Source organism: Oncorhynchus tshawytscha, linkage group LG30 (genome assembly GCF_018296145.1).
Source record: "Oncorhynchus tshawytscha isolate Ot180627B linkage group LG30, Otsh_v2.0, whole genome shotgun sequence".
Classification (NCBI taxonomy): Eukaryota; Metazoa; Chordata; class Actinopteri; order Salmoniformes; family Salmonidae; genus Oncorhynchus; species Oncorhynchus tshawytscha.
The window spans coordinates 45,962,518-45,985,287 of NC_056458.1; the positions used below are offsets into that span (position 1 = coordinate 45,962,518).

The following is a 22,770-nucleotide window of genomic DNA, read 5'->3' on the forward strand; positions in this document are numbered from 1 at the left end:
ACACCATAACACACACACACCATAACACACACACACCATAACACACACACACACCATAACACACACACACCATAACACACACACACACCATAACACACACACACCATAACACACACACACACCATAACACACACACACACCATAACACACCACACACACACACACACACACACACCATAACACACACACACCATAACACACACACACCATAACACACACACACCATAACACACACACACCATAACACACACACACCATAACACACACACACCATAACACACACACACCATAACACACACACACCATAACACACACACACCATAACACACACACACCATAACACACACACACCATAACACACACACACCATAACACACACACACCATAACACACACACACCATAACACACACACACCATAACACACACACACATAACACACACACACTATAACACACACACACCATAACACACACACACCATAACACACACACACCATAACACACACACACCATAACACACACACACCATAACACACACACACCATAACACACACACACTATAACACACACACACCATAAACACACACACACACCATAACACACACACACCATAACACACACCATAACACACACACACCATAACACACACACACCATAACACACACACACCATAAACACACACACCATAACACACACACACCATAACACACACACACCATAACACACACACACCATAACACACACACACCATAACACACACACACCATAAAACACACACACCATAACACACACACACCATAACACACACACACCATAACACACACACACTAAAACACACACACACCATAACACACACACACACACACACACCATAACACACACACACCATAACACACACACACCATAACACACACACACCATAACACACACACACCATAACACACACACACCATAACACACACACACCATAACACACACACACACCATAACACACACACACCATAAAACACACACACCATAACACACACACACCATAACACACACACACCATAAACACACACACACCAAAACACACACACACCATAACACACACACACCATAAAACACACACACCATAACACACACACACCATAACACACACACACCATAACACACACACCATAACACACACACACCATAACACACACACACCATAACACACACACACCATAAAACACACACACCATAAAACACACACACCATAACACACACACACCATAACACACACACACCATAACACACACACACACCATAACACACAAACACACCATAACACACAAACACACCATAACACACACACACCATAACACACACACACACCATAACACACACACACCATAAACACACACACCATAACACACACACACCATAACACACACACACCATAACACACACACACACCATAACACACACACACCATAACACACACCATACACACCATAACACACACGCCACAGACACCATAACACACACACACCATAACACACACACACACCATAACACACACACACCATAACACACACACACCATAACACACACACACACCATAACACACACACACACCATAACACACACACACACCATAACACAGACACACACCATAACACACACACACACACCATAACACACACACACACCATAAACACACACACACACACCATAACACACACACCATAAACACACACCATAACACACACCATAACACACACACACACACCATAACACACACACACACACCATAAACACACACACACACCATAACACACACACACACCATAACACACACACACACACACACACCACACACACACACACCATAACACACACACACACACCATAACACACACCATAACACACACACCATAACACACACCATAACACACACACACACCATAACACACACACCTGATCAGGCTGTGGAGGACAGCCTCTGTTTTGGTTATGTTTGTTTGTTTGTTTGTTTGTTTGTTTTGTTTTTTCTCTTTCACTCTTGAATTCACTCACCGTTTTGATTCATTTTCTTTTCACCCTGTCCTGTCCTGCCCACCCCTCCACCCTCACTCTCTCCACTCCACCCTCACTCTCTCCACTCCACCCTCACTCTCTCCACTCCACCCTCACTCTCTTCACTGTCTCCCTGTCCTGCCCACCCCTCCACCCTCACTCTCTTCACTGTCTCCCTGTCCTGCCCACCCCTCCACCCTCACTCTCTTCACATCTCCCTGTCCTGCCCACCCCTCCACCCTCACTCTCTTCACTGTCTCCCTGTCCTGCCCACCACTCCACCCTCACTCTCTTCACTGTCTCCCTGTCCTGCCCCTACTCCACCCTCACTCTCTTCACTGTCTCCCTGTCCTGCCCACCACTCCACCCTCACTCTCTTCACTGTCTCCCTGTCCTGCCCACCACTCCACCCTCACTATCTTCACTGTCTCCCTGTCCTGCCCACCACTCCACCCTCACTATCTTCACTGTCTCCCTGTCCTGCCCACCCTCCACCCTCACTCTCTTCACTGTCTCCTGTCCTGCCCACCCCTCCACCCTCTCTCTTCACTGTCTCCTGTCCTGCCCACCCTCCACCCTCACTCTCTTCACTGTCTCCCTGTCCTGCCCACCACTCCACCCTCACTCTCTTCACTGTCTCCCTGTCCTGCCCACCACTCCACCCTCACTATCTTCACTGTCTGTCACCCCTGTCCGCCCTCCACCCTCACTCTCTCCCCACCACCCTCACTCTCTCCCTCCACCCTCACTCTCTCCACTCCACCCTCACTATCTTCACTGTCTCCCTGTCCTGCCCACCACTCCACCCTCACTCTCTTCACTGTCTCCCTGTCCTGCCCACCACTCCACCCTCACTCTCTTCACTGTCACCCTGTCCTGTCCGCCACTCCACCCTCACTCTCTCCACTCCACCCTCACTCTCTCCACTGTTCCTTTCTGACCTCCTACCTCATCCAACCTTCGTACCTTCAACCTGTTACACCTCCTCCTCGATGACCCTTGACCCATGACCCCTGTAGCCAGACCAGTGGGAGGTGCCGGACAGTGACGAGGAGATTGTGGAGAAGATCCTGAAGCTTCCTCCTCAGGCCCAGACTCAGGCCTACCACTACCATCAGCAGGGTCATCATCACCACAACGAGCACTTGTTCAGCATCCCAGAGGTCACCGATGAAGAGGATAACAGTGTCGACGAGGACTATAGTCACCGTCGCCACCGAAGGCAGTCCCAAGCCGGGCCCAGCCACCATCCTGATGATCCCCACTACCACAGCCCCAGACACCAACCTCAGCCCCACCACCACCAGCACCACCACCACCACAGCAGCAGACCCGAAGCCAAAGAGCCTTCACCGAGACACAGTGGTGGTGCTGTTTTTCGGGCCCAGAACAGGGTCCACTACACAGACACAGTAGACAGCATCAGCCACCCTGAGGAGGGGCTGCTGGACACCGGGGGCAGTAGGGATGTTTGGGTTCCCCGGGCCACCCAGAAGGCCCACCACGGTGGGGGAGGGAGTAAGGCGGGGACGATGGCCTTGGTAGGCGGACTGGGGGACCGGCTCAGACGAGAAGCCTTGCTACGGAGTCAGATGGCGGTCGCTGCGTTTACGACCCAGGCCACCGGACACACACCGGGTCCGGGCTCCCACCCGGTCAGCAAGACCGTCCGGAAGGTCAATTCCCCGGTGGGCTCGGTAACAGAAATCGACCTTGAGTACGGGACAGACGAGGAGGAGCCGTTGACCTACGACCCCGGGGAACGAGGGGAGGTGGTGGTAGACCAGATGAGCTCTGAGTGGTGGGTGGAGGGGGTACAGCCTGAACCCCGGCCTCTGCTCCGGGGAAAGCCTGCCCTCCAGGCCATCGCAGCTACTGCAGCAGAATGGGTGTGTTGTCACTCGTTGTATCCTGTGGCTGTATTCCCTCTGGATTCCCTGTCTTCGACCGGCGCCTGTGTCGTTGTCAGGTCACCTGTAACTGATGTCCTAGCCACCTAGCGTCTGTCTGTCTGACTGACTGTCTGCACTATCCGTTTCTCCAGACTCATTCAACCTGCACAACCACCTGGTTCTTATCCTATACAACTCGTGTCTCTAACCCTGCACTATTGTACAATCATCTGCTGTCTGTCTTTCTCTCTGACTGACAGTCTCGCTCTGTGTGTGTGTATTTGTGTGTTTGTGTGTGTGTGTGTTTGTTTGTGTGTGTGTTTGTTTGTTTGTTTGTGTGTGTGTTGACCAGGAGTCTGGCAGAAACCTGTCGATGGAGGCTGGTGCTGGGTGGAGCGGACAGCCTGGACTATCTCCTAAACTGACCAGGTCAGAGGTCATACATCAGCTCAAAGGTCAGAATCGAATTCCTCCTCTTCACACCCCCCCCTCTCTCTATCTCTCTCTCTCTCTGTCTCTCTCTCTCTCTCTCTCTCTCTCTCTCTCTCTCTCTGTCTCTCTCTGTCTCTCTCTCTCTCTCTCTGTCTCTCTCTCTGTCTCTGTCTCTCTCTGTCTCTCTCGCTCTCTCTGTCTCTCTCGCTCTCTCTGTCTCTCTCTGTCTCTCTGTCTCTCTCTGTCTCTCTCGCTCTCTCTGTCTCTCTCGCTCTCTCTGTCTCTCTTGCTCTCTCTGTCTCTCTTGCTCTCTCTCTCTCTGTCTCTCTCTCTCTGTCTCTCTCCCTCTCTCTGTCTCTCTCTGTCTCTCTCTCTCTCTCTCTCTCTGCTCTCTCTCTCTCTCTCTCGCTCTCTCTCTCTCTCTGTCTCTCTCTCTCTCTCTGTCTCTCTCTCTCTCTGTCTCTCTCTCTCTCTCTCTCTGTCTCTCTCTCTCTCTCTCTCTCTCTCTCTCTCTCTCTGTCTCTCTCTCTCTCTCTCTGTCTCTCTCTCTCTCTCTCTCTCTCTGTCTCTCTCTGTCTCTCTCTCTCTCTCTGTCTCTCTCTCTCTCTCTCTCTCTCTCTCTCTCTCTCTCTCTCTCTCTGTCTCTCTCTCTGTCTCTCTCTCTCTGTGTCTCTCACTCTCTCTGTCTCTCTCTCTCTCTCTCTGTCTCTCGCTCTCTCTGTCAATTCAATTCAATTCAATTCAATTCAATTCAAGGGCTTTATTGGCATGGGAAACATGTGTTAACATTGCCAAAGCAAGTGAGGTAGACAACATACAAAGTGAATATATAAAGTGAAAAACAACAAAAATTAACAGTAAACATTACACATACAGAAGTTTCAAAACAGTAAAGACATTACAAATGTCATATTATATATATATATACAGTGTTTTAACAATGTACAAATGGTTAAAGGACACAAGATAAAATAAATAAGCATAAATATGGGTGTATTTACAATGGTGTTTGTTCTTCACTGGTTGCCCTTTTCTCGTGGCAACAGGTCACAAATCTTGCTGCTGTGATGGCACACTGTGGAATTTCACCCAGTAGATATGGGAGTTTTTCAAAATTGGATTTGTTTTCGAATTCTTTGTGGATCTGTGTAATCTGAGGGAAATATGTCTCTCTAATATGGTTATACATTGGGCAGGAGGTTAGGAAGTGCAGCTCAGTTTCCACCTCATTTTGTGGGCAGTGATGGCTTTGTTATGGAAGGTTTGTGAATCGCTTCCTTTTAGGTGGTTGTAGAATTTAACAGCTCTTTTCTGGATTTTGATAATTAGTGGGTATCGGCCTAATTCTGCTCTGCATGCATTATTTGGTGTTCTACGTTGTACACGGAGGATATTTTTGCAGAATTCTGCGTGCAGAGTCTCAATTTGGTGTTTGTCCCATTTTGTGAAGTCTTGGTTGGTGAGCGGACCCCAGACCTCACAACCATAAAGGGCAATGGGCTTTATGACTGATTCAAGTATTTTTTGCCAAATCCTAATTGGTATGTTGAAATGTATGTTTCTTTTGGTGGCATAGAATGCCCTTCTTGCCTTGTCTCTCAGATCGTTCACAGCTTTGTGGAAGTTACCTGTGGTGCTGATGTTTAGGCCAAGGTATGTATAGTTTTTTGTGTGCTCTAGGGCAACAGTGTCTAGATGGAATTTGTATTTGTGGTCCTGGTGACTGGACCTTTTTTGGAACACCATTATTTTGGTCTTACTGAGATTTACTGTCAGGGCCCAGGTCTGACAGAATCTGTGCATAAGATCTAGGTGCTGCTGTAGGCCCTCCTTGGTTGGTGACAGAAGCACCAGATCATCAGCAAACAGCAGACATTTGACTTCGGATTCTAGCAGGGGGAGGCCGGGTGCTGCAGACTCTTCTAGTGCCCGCGCCAATTCGTTGATATATATGTTGAAGAGGGTGGGGCTTAAGCTGCATCCCTGTCTAACCCCACGACCCTGTGTGAAGAAATGTGTGTGTTTTTGCCAATTTTAACCGCACACTTGTTGTTTGTGTACATGGATTTTATAATGTCGTATGTTTTACCCCCAACACCACTTTCCATCAGTTTGTATAGCAGACCCTCATGCCAGATTGAGTCGAAGGCTTTTTGAAATCAACAAAGCATGAGAAGACTTTGCCTTTGTTTTGGTTTGTTTGGTTGTCAATTAGGGTGTGCAGGGTGAATACATGGTCTGTTGTACGGTAATTTGGTAAAAAGCCAATTTGACATTTGCTCAGTACATTGTTTTCATTGAGGAAATGTACGAGTCTGCTGTTAATAATAATGCAGAGGATTTTCCCAAGGTTACTGTTGACACATATTCCACGGTAGTTATTGGGGTCAAATTTGTCTCCACTTTTGTGGATTGGGGTGATCAGTCCTTGGTTCCAAATATTGGGGAAGATGCCAGAGCTAAGTATGATGTTAAAGAGTTTTAGTATAGCCAATTGGAATTTGTTGTCTGTATATTTGATCATTTCATTGAGGATACCATCAACACCACAGGCCTTTTTGGGTTGGAGGGTTTTTATTTTGTCCTGTAACTCATTCAATGTAATTGGAGAATCCAGTGGGTTCTGGTAGTCTTTAATAGTTGATTCTAAGATCTGTATTTGATCATGTATATGTTTTTGCTCTTTATTCTTTGTTATAGAGCCAAAAAGATTGGAGAAGTGGTTTACCCATACATCTCCATTTTGGATAGATAATTCTTCGTGTTGTTGTTTGTTTAGTGTTTTCCAATTTTCCCAGAAGTGGTTAGAGTCTATGGATTCTTCAATTGCATTGAGCTGATTTCTGACATGCTGTTCCTTCTTTTCCGTAGTGTATTTCTGTATTGTTTTAGTGATTCACCATAGTGAAGGCGTAGACTCAGGTTTTCCGGGTCTCTATGTTTTTGGTTGGACAGGTTTCTCAATTTCTTTCTTAGATTTTTGCATTCTTCATCAAACCATTTGTCATTATTGTTAATTTTCTTCGGTTTTCTATTTGAGATTTTTAGATTTGATAGGGAAGCTGAGAGGTCAAATATACTGTTAAGATTTTCTACTGCCAAGTTTACACCTTCACTATTACAGTGGAACGTTTTACCCAGGAAATTGTCTAAAAGTGATTGAATTTGTTGTTGCCTAATTGTTTTTTGGTAGGTTTCCAAACTGCATTCCTTCCATCTATAGCATTTCTTATTGTTACTCAGTTCCTTTGGCTTTGATGCCTCATGATTGAGTATTGCTCTGTTTAAGTAGACTGTGATTTTGCTGTGGTCTGATAGGGGTGTCAGTGGGCTGACTGTGAACGCTCTGAGACACTCTGGGTTGAGGTCAGTGATAAAGTAGTCTACAGTACTACTGCCAAGAGCCAAGAGTCTGTCTCTCTCTCTCTCTCTCTCTGTCTCTCGCTCTCTCTGTCTCTCTCTCTCTCTCTCTCTCTCTCTGTCTCTCTCGCTCTCTCTCTCTTGCTCTCTCGCTCTCTCTGTCTCTCTTGCTCTCTCTGTCTCTCTGTCTCTCTCTCTCTCTGTCTCTGTCTCTCTCTCTCTGTCTCTGTCTCTCTCTCTCTCTCTCTCTCTGTCTCTCTCTCTCTCTGTCTTTTCTCTCTCTCTCTGTCTCTCTCGCTCTCTCTCTCGCTCTCTCGCTCTCTCTGTCTCTCTCGCTCTCTCTGTTTCTCTGTCTCTCTCTCTCTCTGTCTCTCTCTCTTTCTCTCTCTCTCTCTCTCTATCTCTATCTCATTCATATCAATTCAAGGGCTTTATTGGCATGGGAAACATGTGTTAACATTGCCAAAGCAAGTGAGGTAGATAATATACAAAAGCGAAATAAACAATAAAAATTAACAGTAAACATTACACATACAGAAGTTTCAAAACAATAAAGACATTACATACAAATGTCATTATATATATATATATATATATATATATATATACAGTGTTTTAACAATGTACAAATGGTTAAAGGACACAAGATAAAATAAATAAGCATAAATATGGGTTATATTTACAATGGTGTTTGTTCTTCACTGGTTGCCCTTTTCTCGTGGCAACAGGTCACAAATCTTGCTGCTGTGATGGCACACTGTGGAATTTCACCCAGTAGATATGGGAGTTTATCAAAATTGGATTTGTTTTCGAATTCTTTGTGGATCTGTGTAATCTGAGGGAAATATGGTCATACATATCTCTCTCTCTCTCTCTCTCTCTCTCTCTCTCCCTCTCTCCCTCTCCCTCTCCCTCTCTCCCTCTCTCTCTCTCTCTCTCTCCCTCCCTCTCTCTCTCTCTTTCTCTCTTTGTCTGTCTCTCTCTCTCTTTCTCCCTCTCAATTCAATTTAATTTGCTTTATTGGCATGACGTAACAATGTGCATGTGGCCAAAGCTTATTTTGGAAATTTTCAATATAAAAATGAGAATCAATATTGTCAACGGGACAACAGTAACAACAATAACCAAGTGTCAAAATAACTATACATTCAACAACAACAATAAGCATACAGTAGAGGACATGTGCAGGTTGATTGGTCTGTCAGACACTGTCCCTCAACTTATGGCAGGCAGCAATGTAGTGCGCTGCCAACCCACAGCTCTCTGCGTCCTCCCCCAACAGGACGTGTAGTCTATCCTCATCAGAGAGGTCTTTGAAACCTTGAATGAGGGTTTCAAATTTGGGAAAATGACACTCTAATTGTTTTATATTTTTGACACGTTCCTTTCCTCTACAGGGAGCCAGGTTTTCCTGTGTCTACCCTTCTCAATGGCAAGGCTGTGCTCACTGAGCCTGTAGAGCCTGGGGCGGCAGGGTAGCCTAGTGGTTAGAGTGTTGGACTAGTAACCAGAAGTACTGGAAGGTTGCGAGTTCAAACCCCCGAGCTGGCAAGGTACAAATCTGTCGTTCTGCCCCTGAACAGGCAGTTAACCCACTGTTCCTAGGCCGTCATTGAAAATAAGAATTTGTTCTTAACTGACTTGCCTGGTTAAATAAAGGTTAAATAAAAAAATAAAACCTTGTCATGGTTTTGATCAGTAACAATCGTCAAATATTTAGCCACGGTGTACTGTCGATTTAGGGCCAGATAGCACTGCATTTTGCTCTTGTGTTTGTGCTTGTGTTTCCCAATAAGCAATGTGGTTTTGTTTTGACTGTGTTGTAATTTGGTTTATCCTGATTGGATGGATGTTCTGGTCCTGAGGCTTCAGTGTGTTAGTAGAACAGGTTAGTGAACTCAGACCCAGGACCAGCTGGATGAGGGGACTCTTTTCTTTGCTCAGCTCTTGGCATTGCAGGGCTTGGTAATGATATGAGAGGAGGGTCACTGTATTTTAGATGTTTCCAAAACTTAATTGCTCTTTTTTGAGTTTTTATTATTAGTGGATATTGGCCTAATTCTGCCCTGCACACATTGTTTGTAGTTTTCCTCTGGACATGTAGGAGAATCTTACAGAACTCTGCATGCAGGGTTTCAATGGGGTGTTTGTCCCATTTGGTGAAATCTTGTTTTGCAAGTGGACCCCACACCTCACTGCCATAAAGTGCAGTTGGTTCATATGACACATTCAATTAGTTTTAGCCAAATTTTAATAGGTATTTCAACTTGAATGTGCTTTTTAATGGCGTAGAATGCCCTGCGTGCTTTCTCTCTCTGTTCATTCACTGCCTCATTAAGGTGTCCAGTTGAGCTTATTTTTAAAGTAATTGTAGTGTGTGCAGTACTCTATATATTTTGTACCAATTGAGAACTTTGGTCTAATTCCCTGAGATCTGGATCTTCTCTGGAAAATCATTATTTTAGTCTTTCTGGGGTTTACTGCCAGGGCCCAGGTCTGGCAGTACTGCTCTAGCAGGTCCAGGCTCTGCTGTAGGCCATGTGCTGTGGGGGTTTACTGCCAGGGCCCAGGTCTGGCAGTACTGCTCTAGCAGGTCCTGGCTCTGCTGTAGGCCATGTGCTGTGGGTGACAGCAGGCATAGGTCATCTGCAAAGAGTAGGTATTTAACTTCTGAATTGTGGAGACTAACATCAGGGGCTGAGGATTTTTCTAGAATAGTGTCCAATTCATTAATGTAAATTGAAGAGTGCAGTGCTCAGATTGCAACCCTGGCGAAGGCCCCGCCCCTGGTTAAAGAATTCTGTTATTTTTTGACCAATTGTAATGCTGCACGTATTGCCAGTATACATGGATTTAATTATGTCATATGTTTTACCCGCTACACCACTTTCAATAACTTTGTAGAACAGTCCTGTTTGCCAAATATAATCAAATGCTTTTTGGAAGTCGATAAAGCAAGCGTATATTTTAGTATTATAGTTCAGCTTTTCTTAGCAGTAGGTGAAAGAACAAATAACATGCAGATGGGTACACAGGACACTGTTCACGTACGCCAGAAAGACTACAGAGGGATCAGGGAAGCCGATGTACAGACGATATAAACATAGTCTTTTTCTCCCTGTCAGCTGGGCTCTGCTGTAGCCTGACTGTTGCTACATACAGGTGGACTGATCTTCCCCTAATGAGATAGAACCTGGTCTCATTGGAGCAGATTAATCCCTAGTCCACTACAACAGTTCACATGTAGGTCTAGGTAATCAGTCACCATGATTACTACAGCACACAGACAGCCCTGTGGTCAGACTAGGTAATCAGTCACCATGGTTACTACATTATATAGACAGACAGCCCTGTGGTCAGACCAGGTAATCAGTCATCATGGTTACTACATCACATAGACAGACAGCTCTGTGTTGTTGCTGTTATTGTATAAGCACATCCAGAGATTATTTTTCTAAGAGTTAGCGAGTGAAGGGGGCCATGCTCTGTGTTTCTGTTTTCCCCTCTTCCTCTCTCCCTCCTTTCCTTTCTTCCCCCTTTCCCCCTTCCTCCTCTCCCCCCCGCCTCCTCTTTCCCCCCGCCTCCTCTTTCCCCCTCCTCCTCTTTCCCCCTCCTTCTTCCCCCCTCCTTCTCCCCCTCCTCCTCCCTCTCCCCTCTTCCTCCTTTCCCTCTCTTCCCCCTCTTCCTCCTTTCCTCTCTTACCCCTCCTCCTCTTCCACACCCCTCCTCCTCTCCCCTCCCCTCCTCCTCTCCCTCCCCTCCCCCCTCTTCCCCCTCTTCCTCCTTTCCCTCTCTTCCTCTCTTCCCGGGATCATAGACATACGCACATTTCTTTCTGAAGCAGCTTAGGCCCCACTGGCTCAGGCTCAGGGCATTAGCTTGATTACCTCCCTTATGTACACGCCCGGACCACGCCATTACACAGCAGAGAGGGGGGTGAGCCCGGACCACGCCATTACACAGCAGAGAGGGGGGTGGGCTCTACCACACCATTACACAGCGGAGAGGGGGGTGAGCTCTACCACGCCATTACACAGCAGAGCGGGGGGTGCTCCAAATAATGTGAGTTCTGTTTGTGTGTTTGCGTGCAGAGAGCATGGATCATTCATGGCCTATAGGAGACAATGAGGTTCGTATCTTTGTGGCTCTGTTCCCCTACGACCCGGTCAACATGTCTCCCAACCCCGACGCTGCTGAGGAAGAACTGCCCTTCAGAGAGGGACAAATCATCAAGGTATGGAACCTGCCAGAATAATCCCAATGATATTCCTGGAACTATGTTAGACACTCATCCGATCTGTCAATAATTATTGGTTGTGGCCTCCTGAGTGGCACATGAGCTTGAGGCGTCACTACAGACCCGGGTTCAATACCAGGCTGTGTCGCAGCCGGCCGAGACCGGGAAACCCATGAGGCGGCGCACAATTGGCCCATCGTCGGCCGGGTTACAGGGAGGGTTTGGCCAGCCGGAATGTCCTTGTTCCATCGCACTCTAGCGCCTCCTTGTGGCTGGCTGGGCGCATGCAAGCTGACTTCGGTTGCCAGCTTTACGGTGTTTCGTCCTACACATTGGCACAGCTGGCTTCTGGGTTAAGCGAGCAGTGTGTCAAGAAGCAGAGCGGCTTGGTAGGGTCGTGTTTCGGAGGATGCGTGGCTTTCGACCTTTGCCTCGCCCAAGTCCGTATGAGAGTTGCAGCGATGGGACAAGACTGTAACTACCAATTGGATATCACGAAATTGGGGATAAAAAAGGGTGAAAAGTAGAAAAATATGTTTAAAAAAATGAAAATAATAGTGGAAACGTTTCTCCATGTTATCTCTCTTCTATAAATGAGGTAGTCAGACAATAACACAACCTAACAGTCGCCATGTTGTTTCGTTTTCCCCCCATCCTCCTCCAGATCTACGGAGACAAAGACTCGGATGGATTCTACCGCGGCGAGTCGAGCGGTCGTCATGGTTACGTGCCATGTAACATGGTGTCAGAGATTCAGGTGGAGGACGAGGAGACCAGAGAGACACTCCTGCAGCAGGGCTTCCTGTCTACCGCAACAACCATGGAGAAGATAGGTAGGCATAGCTGTCAGTCATAACACCGTCCAATCATCAAATGGTTTTACAGCTGTCAATCATATCAACATCCAATGCCAACTGGGTTCATCCCACAAGGGCCTATTAAACAGGGCCTGATCCAAGTAACACGTCGTCCATGTAATCAAACAATGAATCAGTCAAGTACGTTGTATTTGTATAGTGCTTTCTGTTTGCTGTCAGCTCTATGGTTTTGTCTTGATGTTGTCAGCCTGTACGCATCACCTTAGAATGTGTACGAACTGAGGTCTTTCAACAGGTGTGGGTATGTTCTTTGTGGTGTTTGTTTCACGAAATCCCCATTTAGTGAAGACATCAAAACTATGAAATAACACATATTGTATGGAATCATGTAGTAACCAAAAAAGTGTTAAACAAATCCAAATATATTCTATATTTTAGATTCTTCGATGTAGTCACCCTTTGCTTTGGTGACAGCGTTGCACACGTTTTTCCAACAGTGGAGGAGTTCCCACATATGCTGAGCACTAGTTGGCTGCTTTTCCTTCACTCTGCGGTCCAGCTCATCCCAAAACATCTCAATTGGGTTGTGGTCGGGTGATTGTGGAGCCCAGGTCATCTGATGCAGCACTCCATCACTCTCCTTCTTGGTCAAATAGCCCTTACACAACCTGGTGGTGTGGTGGGTCATTGTCCTGTTGAAAAACAAATGCTAGTCCCACTAAGCGCAAACCAGATGGGATGGCGTATCGCTGCAGAATGCTGTGGTAGCCATGCTGATTAAGTGTGATTCTAATCAAATCACTGACAGTGTTACCAACAAAGCACCATCACACCTCCTCCTCCATGATTCACGGGTGGGAACCACACATGCCGAGATCATCCACTCACCTACTCTGCATCTTTCACAAAGACACTGCATTTGAAACAAAAAAACTCAAATTTGGACCAATCAGACCAAAGGACAGATTTCCATTGCCTGTGTTTTCTTGGCCCAAACAAGTCTCTTCTTATTATTGGTGTCCTTTAGTAGTGGTTTCTTTGCAGCAATTCGACCATGAAGGCCTGACTCATGCAGTCTCCTCTGAAAAGATCATTTTTATTTTTTATTTAACCAGGTAGGCCAGTTTAGAACAAGTTCTCATTTACAACTGCGACCTGGTCAAGATAAAGCAAAGCAGTGCGACAAAAACAACAACACAGAGTTACACATAAACAAACGTACAGTCAATAACACAATAGAAAAGTGTGTGCAAATGTAGAAGAGTAAGGAGGTAAGGCAATAAATAGGCCATAGAGGCAAAATAATTACAATTTAGCGTTAACACTGTAAGATGTGCAGATGACGATGTGCAAGTAGAGATACTGGGGTGAACAGTTGATGTTGAGATGTGTCTGTTACTTGAACACTGAAGTATTTATTTGGGCTGCAATCTGAGGCTGGTATCTCTAATGAATTTAACCTCTGCAGCAGAGGTAACTCTGGGTCTTCCTTTCCTGTAGCGGTCCTCATGAGAGCCAGTTTCATCATTGCGCTTGATGGTTTTTGCGACTGCACTTGAAGAAACTTTAAAAGTTATTGAAATGTTCTGTATTGACTGACCTTCATGTCTTAAAGTAATGATGGACTGTCGTTTCTCTTTGCTTATTTGAGCTGTTATTGCCATAATATGGACTTGTTCTTTTACTAAAAAGGGCTATCTTCTGTATACCTACCCTACCTTGTCACAACACAACTGATTGGCTCAAACGCATTAAGAAGGAAAGAAATTCCACTTTTAACAAGGAACACCTGTTAATTGAAATTCATTCCAGGTGACATGAAGCTGGTTGAGAGAATTGCAAGAGTGTGCAAATCTGTCATCAAGGAAAAGGGGTGGCTACTTTGAAGAATGTCAAATATTTAAAAAAAACATTTTTGTTGTTGGAGGAATTCTTCAGAAGTGATAGAACAACAGCTGCATCTTGGTTAATGGAAAACACACATTTAACTCATGATCTCTTTGCTGTTCATGAGTTCTCACTTTAAATTACTCAAGTCCCGAGTAAGATTTGTGCTATTTGATTAAATGAAAAAGTAAACCAAAGAAATCTCACTCCTATGAGCTGCTTTCTATGCTTTCATGGTTCGTCTTTAATTGCACTTGGATGTTTGTGTTTGCTGACTGTTTTAGGATAACCATCCTAGCTTGAGCTTATGGGTTGTTCATCGACTCCTTGTCATGTGACTCATTTCAAAGAATTGCCAGAAGCATAAGTTAGTGGGATAAGCTGTTGGGGGGGGTGGCTAGATGCTATGGACCCAAACACGTGCACAAACACACACACAAAAAAAACACACACACACACACACAGCATTAACCACCCAGCCAACTAGAGAAAGCTGACAAAACAATATGTCTCTATTTCATGCTTCTATTTCCCCCCAAAGGATCTCTTCGGATGGTTTAACCCTTTCACTTCCACTTCCTGTGTTCTGTTCGCTGGTTATTTACTATTGGTTGGTTTATAAAATGGCTTTTTACAGGCTTCAAACTCATTCTGTCTCTTGTCTGGTCTGCTTCTTCATGGTTCTGGCGTCTCTGTCTGTCTGTGTTTTTTCTTTTTGGTTTCAAATTTGGTTTTCCTTTTTTTTTTTTTTCCATAAAGGCACTCGCTCACATGCACAGCTTCCGCGTCGCCCTGTCCCACCGCCGAAACCGAGACGATCCAAGAAAGGTGTGTCTCGCTGTCGCTGCTGATTGGCTGTCTCTCTCTCTCTCTCTCCTTTCTCCTTCCCTCTTTCCCACTCCTCCTTTGATTCCTCTCTATCACTATGATCAGAGGGGATCTGTGGATTCACACTGTTCAATATCCAAAACATTATCATGATCTGTGGATTCACACTGTTCAATATCCAAAACATTATCATGATCTGTGGATTCACACTATTCAATATCCAAAACATTATCGTGATCTGTGGATTCACACTGTTCAATGTCAAAAACATTATCATGATCTGTGGATTCATACTATTCAATATCCAAAACATTATCATGATCTGTGGATTCACACTGTTCAATATCAAAAACATTATAATGATCTGTGGATTCACACTATTCAATATCCAAAACATGATCATGATCTGTGGATTCACACTTCAATATTTACATTATAATGAACTGTGGATTCACAGTATTCAATATTATAACATTATCACTATAATGATCTGTGGATTCACAGTATTCAACATCAACATTATAATGATCTTCCTTAGACTAAGATGTAGGAGGCCTAAAACTTAGAGTGATGCAGTTCCTGGTTATAGCGTTTTGAATATACAAATTGCTCTAGTTTCAGTGCAGTTCCCTCTTCCTTCAGCATCCCCTCTGATCTCCTTATGTCTGTCTCCTGTGTGACTGTATAATATAAGGTCTGGCCTCGGGCTGCTCTCTCTAGGGTTGGCTTGGGTTTCTACATTTAGTTTGATTGTACTACTGAGTGTGTCCGAACCAGGAGGACCAGGGTGAAATGCTCCATTTAACCTGCTCCTCTGTCCCCACCCAACCTCACTCCCATACCCATCTGCTCTTCCAGTGGAGGCTGCTGCGCTGTGGGAAGATAGCTTAGACTCCTCCAGTCAAGGTTTGTAACATATCCGTTAGTCTCTCTCTCTCTCTCTCTCTCTCTCTCTCTCTCTCTCTCTCTCTCTCTCTCTCTGCCCCCCTTGCCTGCTCTAGTGTCCACTGGAAACCTGCATGTATTAGAAAAGATACGCATGACATCGTCGTTACACCGGCTCTCTAGACGTTACACCGGCTCTCTAGACGTTACACCGGCTCTCTAGACGTTACACTGGCTCTCTAGACGTTACACCGGCTCTCTAGACGTTACACTGGCTCTCTAGACGTTACACCGGCTCTCTAGACGTTACACTGGCTCTCTAGACGTTACACTGGCTCTCTAGACGTTACACCGGCTCTCTAGACGTTACACTGGCTCTCTAGACGTTACACCGGCTCTCTAGACGTTACACTGGCTCTCTAGACGTTACACCGGCTCTCTAGACGTTACACTGGCTCTCTAGACTTACACCGGCTCTCTAGACGTTACACTGGCTCTCTAGACCTTTCTCTAACTTCTCAAGTCTCCACTGGAAACCTGCATGTGTTATACTAGATACCCATGACATCATCAACATGCGACCTCTCTAAATCTGTCTCTGACTTGCTGCGTCATTCTAACGGGCTGACATGAATTAACCTCATCCTGCTGCCACCAAGGACTGTCTGCTTGCCTGTTGATAACAGTGCTGGTGATGATGATGTCCTCTTCCTCCTGATGTTGTGTCATGTGATGTCCTAAGGGACATCATCACAACATGAACTCTCAAGTCTCTTCTTGTTTTGCACTGACAGTTATAGTGACACTCAAACACACACACACACACACACACAAACACTTTCACATACACACTTACAATTTCACATACACACTTACAATTTCACATACACGCACACTCAAACGCACACACACACTTTCATATACACACGCACACTCAAACGCACACACACACACACACACTTTCACATACACACTTACACGCACACTCAAACACACACACACACTTACACTTTCACAGACACACACAGTCAAAAACACACACACATGCACACACACACTTTCACATACACACACACACTTTCACTTTCACATACTCACTTACACATTCACATACACTACATATGCACACACAACACACTTTTAAACTCATCATATACTGCTGCTAATCTGTTTTTATTATTATTATCTATCCTGATGCCTAGTCACTTTACCCTGCCTTCATGTACATATCTACCTCAAATACCTTATTATTATCTATCCTGATGTCTAGTCACTTTACCCTGCCTTCATGTACATATCTACCTCAAATACCTTATTATTATCTATCCTGATGTCTAGTCACTTTACCCTGCCTTCATGTACATATCTACCTCTAATACCTTATTATTATCTATCCTGATGTCTAGTCACTTTACCCTGTCTTCATGTACATATCTACCTCAAATACCTTATTATTATCTATCCTGATGTCTAGTCACTTTACCCTGTCTTCATGTACATATCTACCTCAAATACCTCTTTCTCCTGCACATTGATCTACTACTGCTACTCCCTGTATATAGCTGCACATTGATCTGGTACTTCCTGTATATAGCTGCACATTGATCTGGTACTTCCTGTATATAGCTGCACATTGAGCTGGTACTGGTACTTCCTGTATATAGCTGCACATTGATCTGGTGCTGGTACTCCCTGTATATATCTCCACATTGATCTGATACTCCCTGTATATAGCTCCACATTTATATGGTACTTCCTGTATATATCTCCACATTGATCTGATACTCCCTGTATATAGCTGCACATTGATATGGTGCTGATACTCCCTGTATATAGCTCCACATTGATCTGGTACTGGTACTTCCTGCATATAGCTGCACATTGAGCTGGTACTGGTACTTCCTGTATATAGCTGCACATTTATCTGGTACTTCCTGTATATAGCTCCACATTGATCTGGGACTGATACTCCCTGTATATAGCTCCACATTGATCTGGTACTTCCTGTATATAGCTCCACATTGATCTGGTACTTCCTGTATATAGCTCCACATTGATCTGGTACTAACCTGTATATAGCTCCACATTGATCTGGTACTAACCTGTATAGAGCTCCACATTGATCTGGTGCTCCCTATATATAGCTCCACATTGATCTGGTACTCCCTGTATATAGCTCCACATTGATCTGGTACTAACCTGAATATAGCTCCACGTTGATCTGGTACTGGTACTCCCTGTATATTGCTCCACATTGATCTGGTACTGGTACACCCTGTATATAGCTCCACATTGATCTGGTGCTCCCTGTATATAGCTCCACATTGTTCTGGTACTTCCTGTATATAGCTCCACATTGATCTGGTACTTCCTGTATGTAGCTCCACATTGATCTGGTACAGGTACTTCCTGTATATAGCTCCACATTGATCTGGTACTTCCTGTGTATAGCTCCACATTGATCTGGTACTTCCTGTATATAGCTCCATATTGATCTGGTACTGGTGCTTCCTGTATATAGCTCCACATTGATCTGGTACTTCCTGTATACAGCTCCACATTGATCTGGTACTTCCTGTATATAGCTCCACATTGATCTGGTACTTCCTGTATATAGCTCCACATTGATCTGCTACTTCCTGTATATAGCTCCACATTGATCTGGTACTTCCTGTATATAGCTCCACATTGATCTGATACTTCCTTTATATAGCTCCACATTCATCTGGTACTTCCTGTATATAGCTCCACATTGATCTGGTACTAACCTGTATATAGCTCCACATTTATCTGGTACTAACCTGTATATAGCTCCACATTGATCTGGTGCTCCCTGTATATAGCTCCACATTGATCTGGTACTTCCTGTATATAGCTCCACATTGATCTGGTGCTCCCTGTATATAGCCCCACATTGATCTGGTACTTCCTGTATATAGCTCCACATTGATCTGGTACTGGTGCTCCCTGTATATAGCTCCACATTGATCTGATACTTCCTGTATATAGCTCCACATTGATCTGGTACTGGTACTAACCTGTACATAGCTCCGCATTGTTCTGGTACTTCCTGTTTATCGCTCCACATTGATCTGGTACTTCCTGTATATAGCTCCACATTGATCTGGTACTTCCTGTATATAGCTCCATATTGATCTGGTACTGGTGCTCCCTGTATATAGCTCCACATTGATCTGGTACTTCCTGTATATAGCTCCACATTGATCTGGTACTGGTGCTCCCTCTATTACTCCATTCTTGTGTATTTTGTTCCTCGTGTTATATTTATTTTTTATTCTTCACTCTGCATCGTTGGGAAGGGCTCTTAAGAAAGCATTTCACGGTTAAGTCTCCAACTGTTGTATTCACTCAGACTGAACTGAGTGAAAACAGACTGAACTGAGTGAAAACAGACTGAACTGAGTGAAAACAGACTGAACTGAGTGAAAACAGACTAAACTGAGTGACAACAGACTAAACTGGTTTGACTCTTTTATGTGACCCTCACCATCCTGAAGGACTGCAAAGAAAAGGTCCAAAAACATCCTCAAAGCCAGCCTCTGCTGTTGTTCATCTTGTACTCTCGGTTCTCCCGGTGTGCTGCATGAGTTATTATTTACTGCATGGAAATTAAAATGAACAAGATGTTCCACTCAAAAAATGGTCAGAAATCTGACTCTGTATTTCTGTGTTTGATTGACAGATCCCAGCCAATCTGATGTCGCCACGGCAAACCCGGCAGACACCGGTCCTCGCAGGATGAAGGCCATCTTTGATTACGACCCTCGAGAGAGCTCTCCCAACGCTGACATCGAGGTGAGCGTCATGCTGTTCCCTGTAACAAAGGCTTGTGTTATAGTTATATATTAAAAACAGACAGTAAAAAGACGTGTTTCCGATTCACTAGACAGTCAAGTTGGAGCTCTGTTCTATTGTCTGTACTGGACAATGGAAACAAGTCTCGTACCAATCAGGCCTTACCAGTTGATGTTACTCCATTTTGGGAAAGATAAAGTTCTATTGTTATCATGGTCTTCTCTATGGCCATCTGCAGGTTGAGCTGACCTTTGGTGCCGGGGATATCATCTATGTGTTTGGTGACATGGACGATGATGGGTTCTTCTATGTAAGTGTATCTGGTATCTGTCTGTCTGTGTCTCTGTGTCTCTCTCTCTCTCTCTGTGTGTCTCTCTCTCTCTCTGTCTCTCTCTCTCTCTCTCTGTGTCTGTCTCTCTCTCTCTGTCTCTCTCTCTCTCTGTGTCTGTCTCTCTCTCTCTGTCTCTCTCTCTCTCTCTCTGTGTGTCTCTCTCTCTCTCTGTCTCTCTCTGTCTCTCTCTGTCTCTCTCTGTGTGTCTGTCTCATGTGCAAACAAACACTCTGAGAAGACTGTAAAAAATGTTTAACTGTTTAAACACCTTAAAAACGTGACCATGTGAATGACGAGGACGTTGTTGTTGTTGTTGTTGTTGTTGTTGAAGTATTAATACAGGTGTAGGTGATGGACAGACATGCAGACATGACTGTCTTTTTTGATTGCCTAAGGTCAAAGGTTATACATGTGTGACGTGGGTGTCTAATGTGCGTCGTTTCCAGGGTGACCTGAACGGACACAAAGGCCTGGTCCCATCTAACTTCCTACAGGCTGCCCCAGAGGCTGCTGGGAAAGCTCCACCATTTGACTCCCAGCCTCCGTCTGTAGCCGAGCCCAGGACAGAATCGCAGGTACGGTGAGCACACTGTGTGGACGCGTATGACGGCCTTGTAGCCAAAACGTTTGTAGCCCGTTGCCTCTCAAAGCCTGATGGGAAAGAAGTTCTAATCTTTCTTTTTTGGGGGGAATGTGGAACTCCCACACAGCATTTATTTCACCAGGTAATTTGACCGAGAACACATTCTCATTTACAGAAATGACCTGGGGAATAGTTACAGGGGGGATGAATGAGCCAATTGGAAGCTGGGGATGGTTAGGTGGCCATATTGGGAATTTAGCCAGGACACCCCTACTCTTACGATAAGTGCCTTGGGATGTTTAGTGACCACAGAGAGTCAGGAGACCCATTTAACATCCTCAATCACTGCCCTGGGGAATTGGGATATTATAATTACATTTTAGACCAGAGGAAAGAATGCCTACTACTTGCCCTCCAACACCACTTCCAGCATCATCTGGTATCCCATCTAGGGACAACCCTGCTTAGCTTCAGAGGCAAACCAGCAGTGGGGATGCAAGGTGGTATCCTGCTGACCATTTGATGTTGCAGAACACTGACAATATTTCTATGCCGACCATTTTAAGAAATATAATATATATGTCCCCTTTTTATGTTGTTTTATTTGTCTTATCCCTGTCACCTTATATCTCACTCTTTTGGTTAAGTCTTTATCATTTCTGTTTTTACATTTAATTTTCTCCTTCTGTTTCCTGCATGGCCTTTTGAAGAAGCAAAAACGAACTGTGCACTTTAAGACTTAAAGCGTAAGTGTCTCTGAGGGGGATCACACCCTCCCAGCTGAGTGTTAGGAACTAGTGCTTCCTACTCCCTCCATCCTGTGCTGCTGTTCATCCTCATTCTTACCTTACCAGTACTAGTCTCCTCAGATGTGTAGCCTCCTGTCCATGTTCACAAGATCAGGCCCAGGGTGACGGGCTGAGATTTCTGAACAACTGGGTATTCTCTGCTCACCCCACCCAACCGTTCTCCTGTATCCCTTGACTTCCCTGATGATTTAAATCCTTTGGCTTCCCTGATGATTTATATCCCTTGGGTTCCCTGATGACTTATATCCCTTGCCTTCCCTGATGATTTATATCCCTTGGCTTCCCTGATGATTCATATCCCTTGGCTTCCCTGATGATTTATATCCCTTGTCTTCCCAGATGATTTATATACCTTGGCTTCCCTGATGATTTATATCCCTTGGCTTCCCTGATGATTAATATCCCTTGTCTTCCCTGATGATTTATATCCCTTGGCTTCCCTGATGATTAATATCCCTTGTCTTCCCTGATGATTAATATCCCTTGGCTTCCCTGGTGATTTATATCCCTTGGCATCCCTGGTGATTTATATCCCTTGGCTTCCCTGATGATTTATATCCCTTGTCTTCCCTGATGATTAATATCCCTTGTCTTCCCAGATGATTAATATCCCTTGGCTTCCCTGATGATTAATATCCCTTGGTTTCCCTGATGATTAATATCCCTTGGCTTCCCTGATGATTTATATCCCTTGGCTTCCCTGATGTTTTATATTCCTTGGCTTCCCTGATGATTTATATCCCTTGGCTTCCCTGGTGATTTATATCCCTTGGCTTCCCTGGTGATTTATATCCCTTGGCTTCCCTGGTGATTTATATCCCTTGGCTTCCCTGGTGATTTATATCCCTT

General features: G+C 44.9%; 1 protein-coding gene across 1 annotated transcript in view; it reads left to right on the plus strand.

The window, feature by feature from the left end:
- LOC112229071 (peripheral-type benzodiazepine receptor-associated protein 1) overlaps positions 1–22,770 on the plus strand; it is a 257,664-nt gene that overhangs the window by 219,136 nt on the left and 15,758 nt on the right. The window contains 9 exon segments of the mRNA XM_042309192.1: positions 4,288–4,390; positions 11,819–11,961; positions 12,629–12,797; positions 15,429–15,497; positions 16,356–16,403; positions 20,086–20,198; positions 20,437–20,508; positions 20,976–21,104; positions 21,823–21,858. Coding sequence (XP_042165126.1) covers positions 4,288–4,390; positions 11,819–11,961; positions 12,629–12,797; positions 15,429–15,497; positions 16,356–16,403; positions 20,086–20,198; positions 20,437–20,508; positions 20,976–21,104; positions 21,823–21,855 — 879 coding nt within the window. The 3' untranslated portion in view covers positions 21,856–21,858.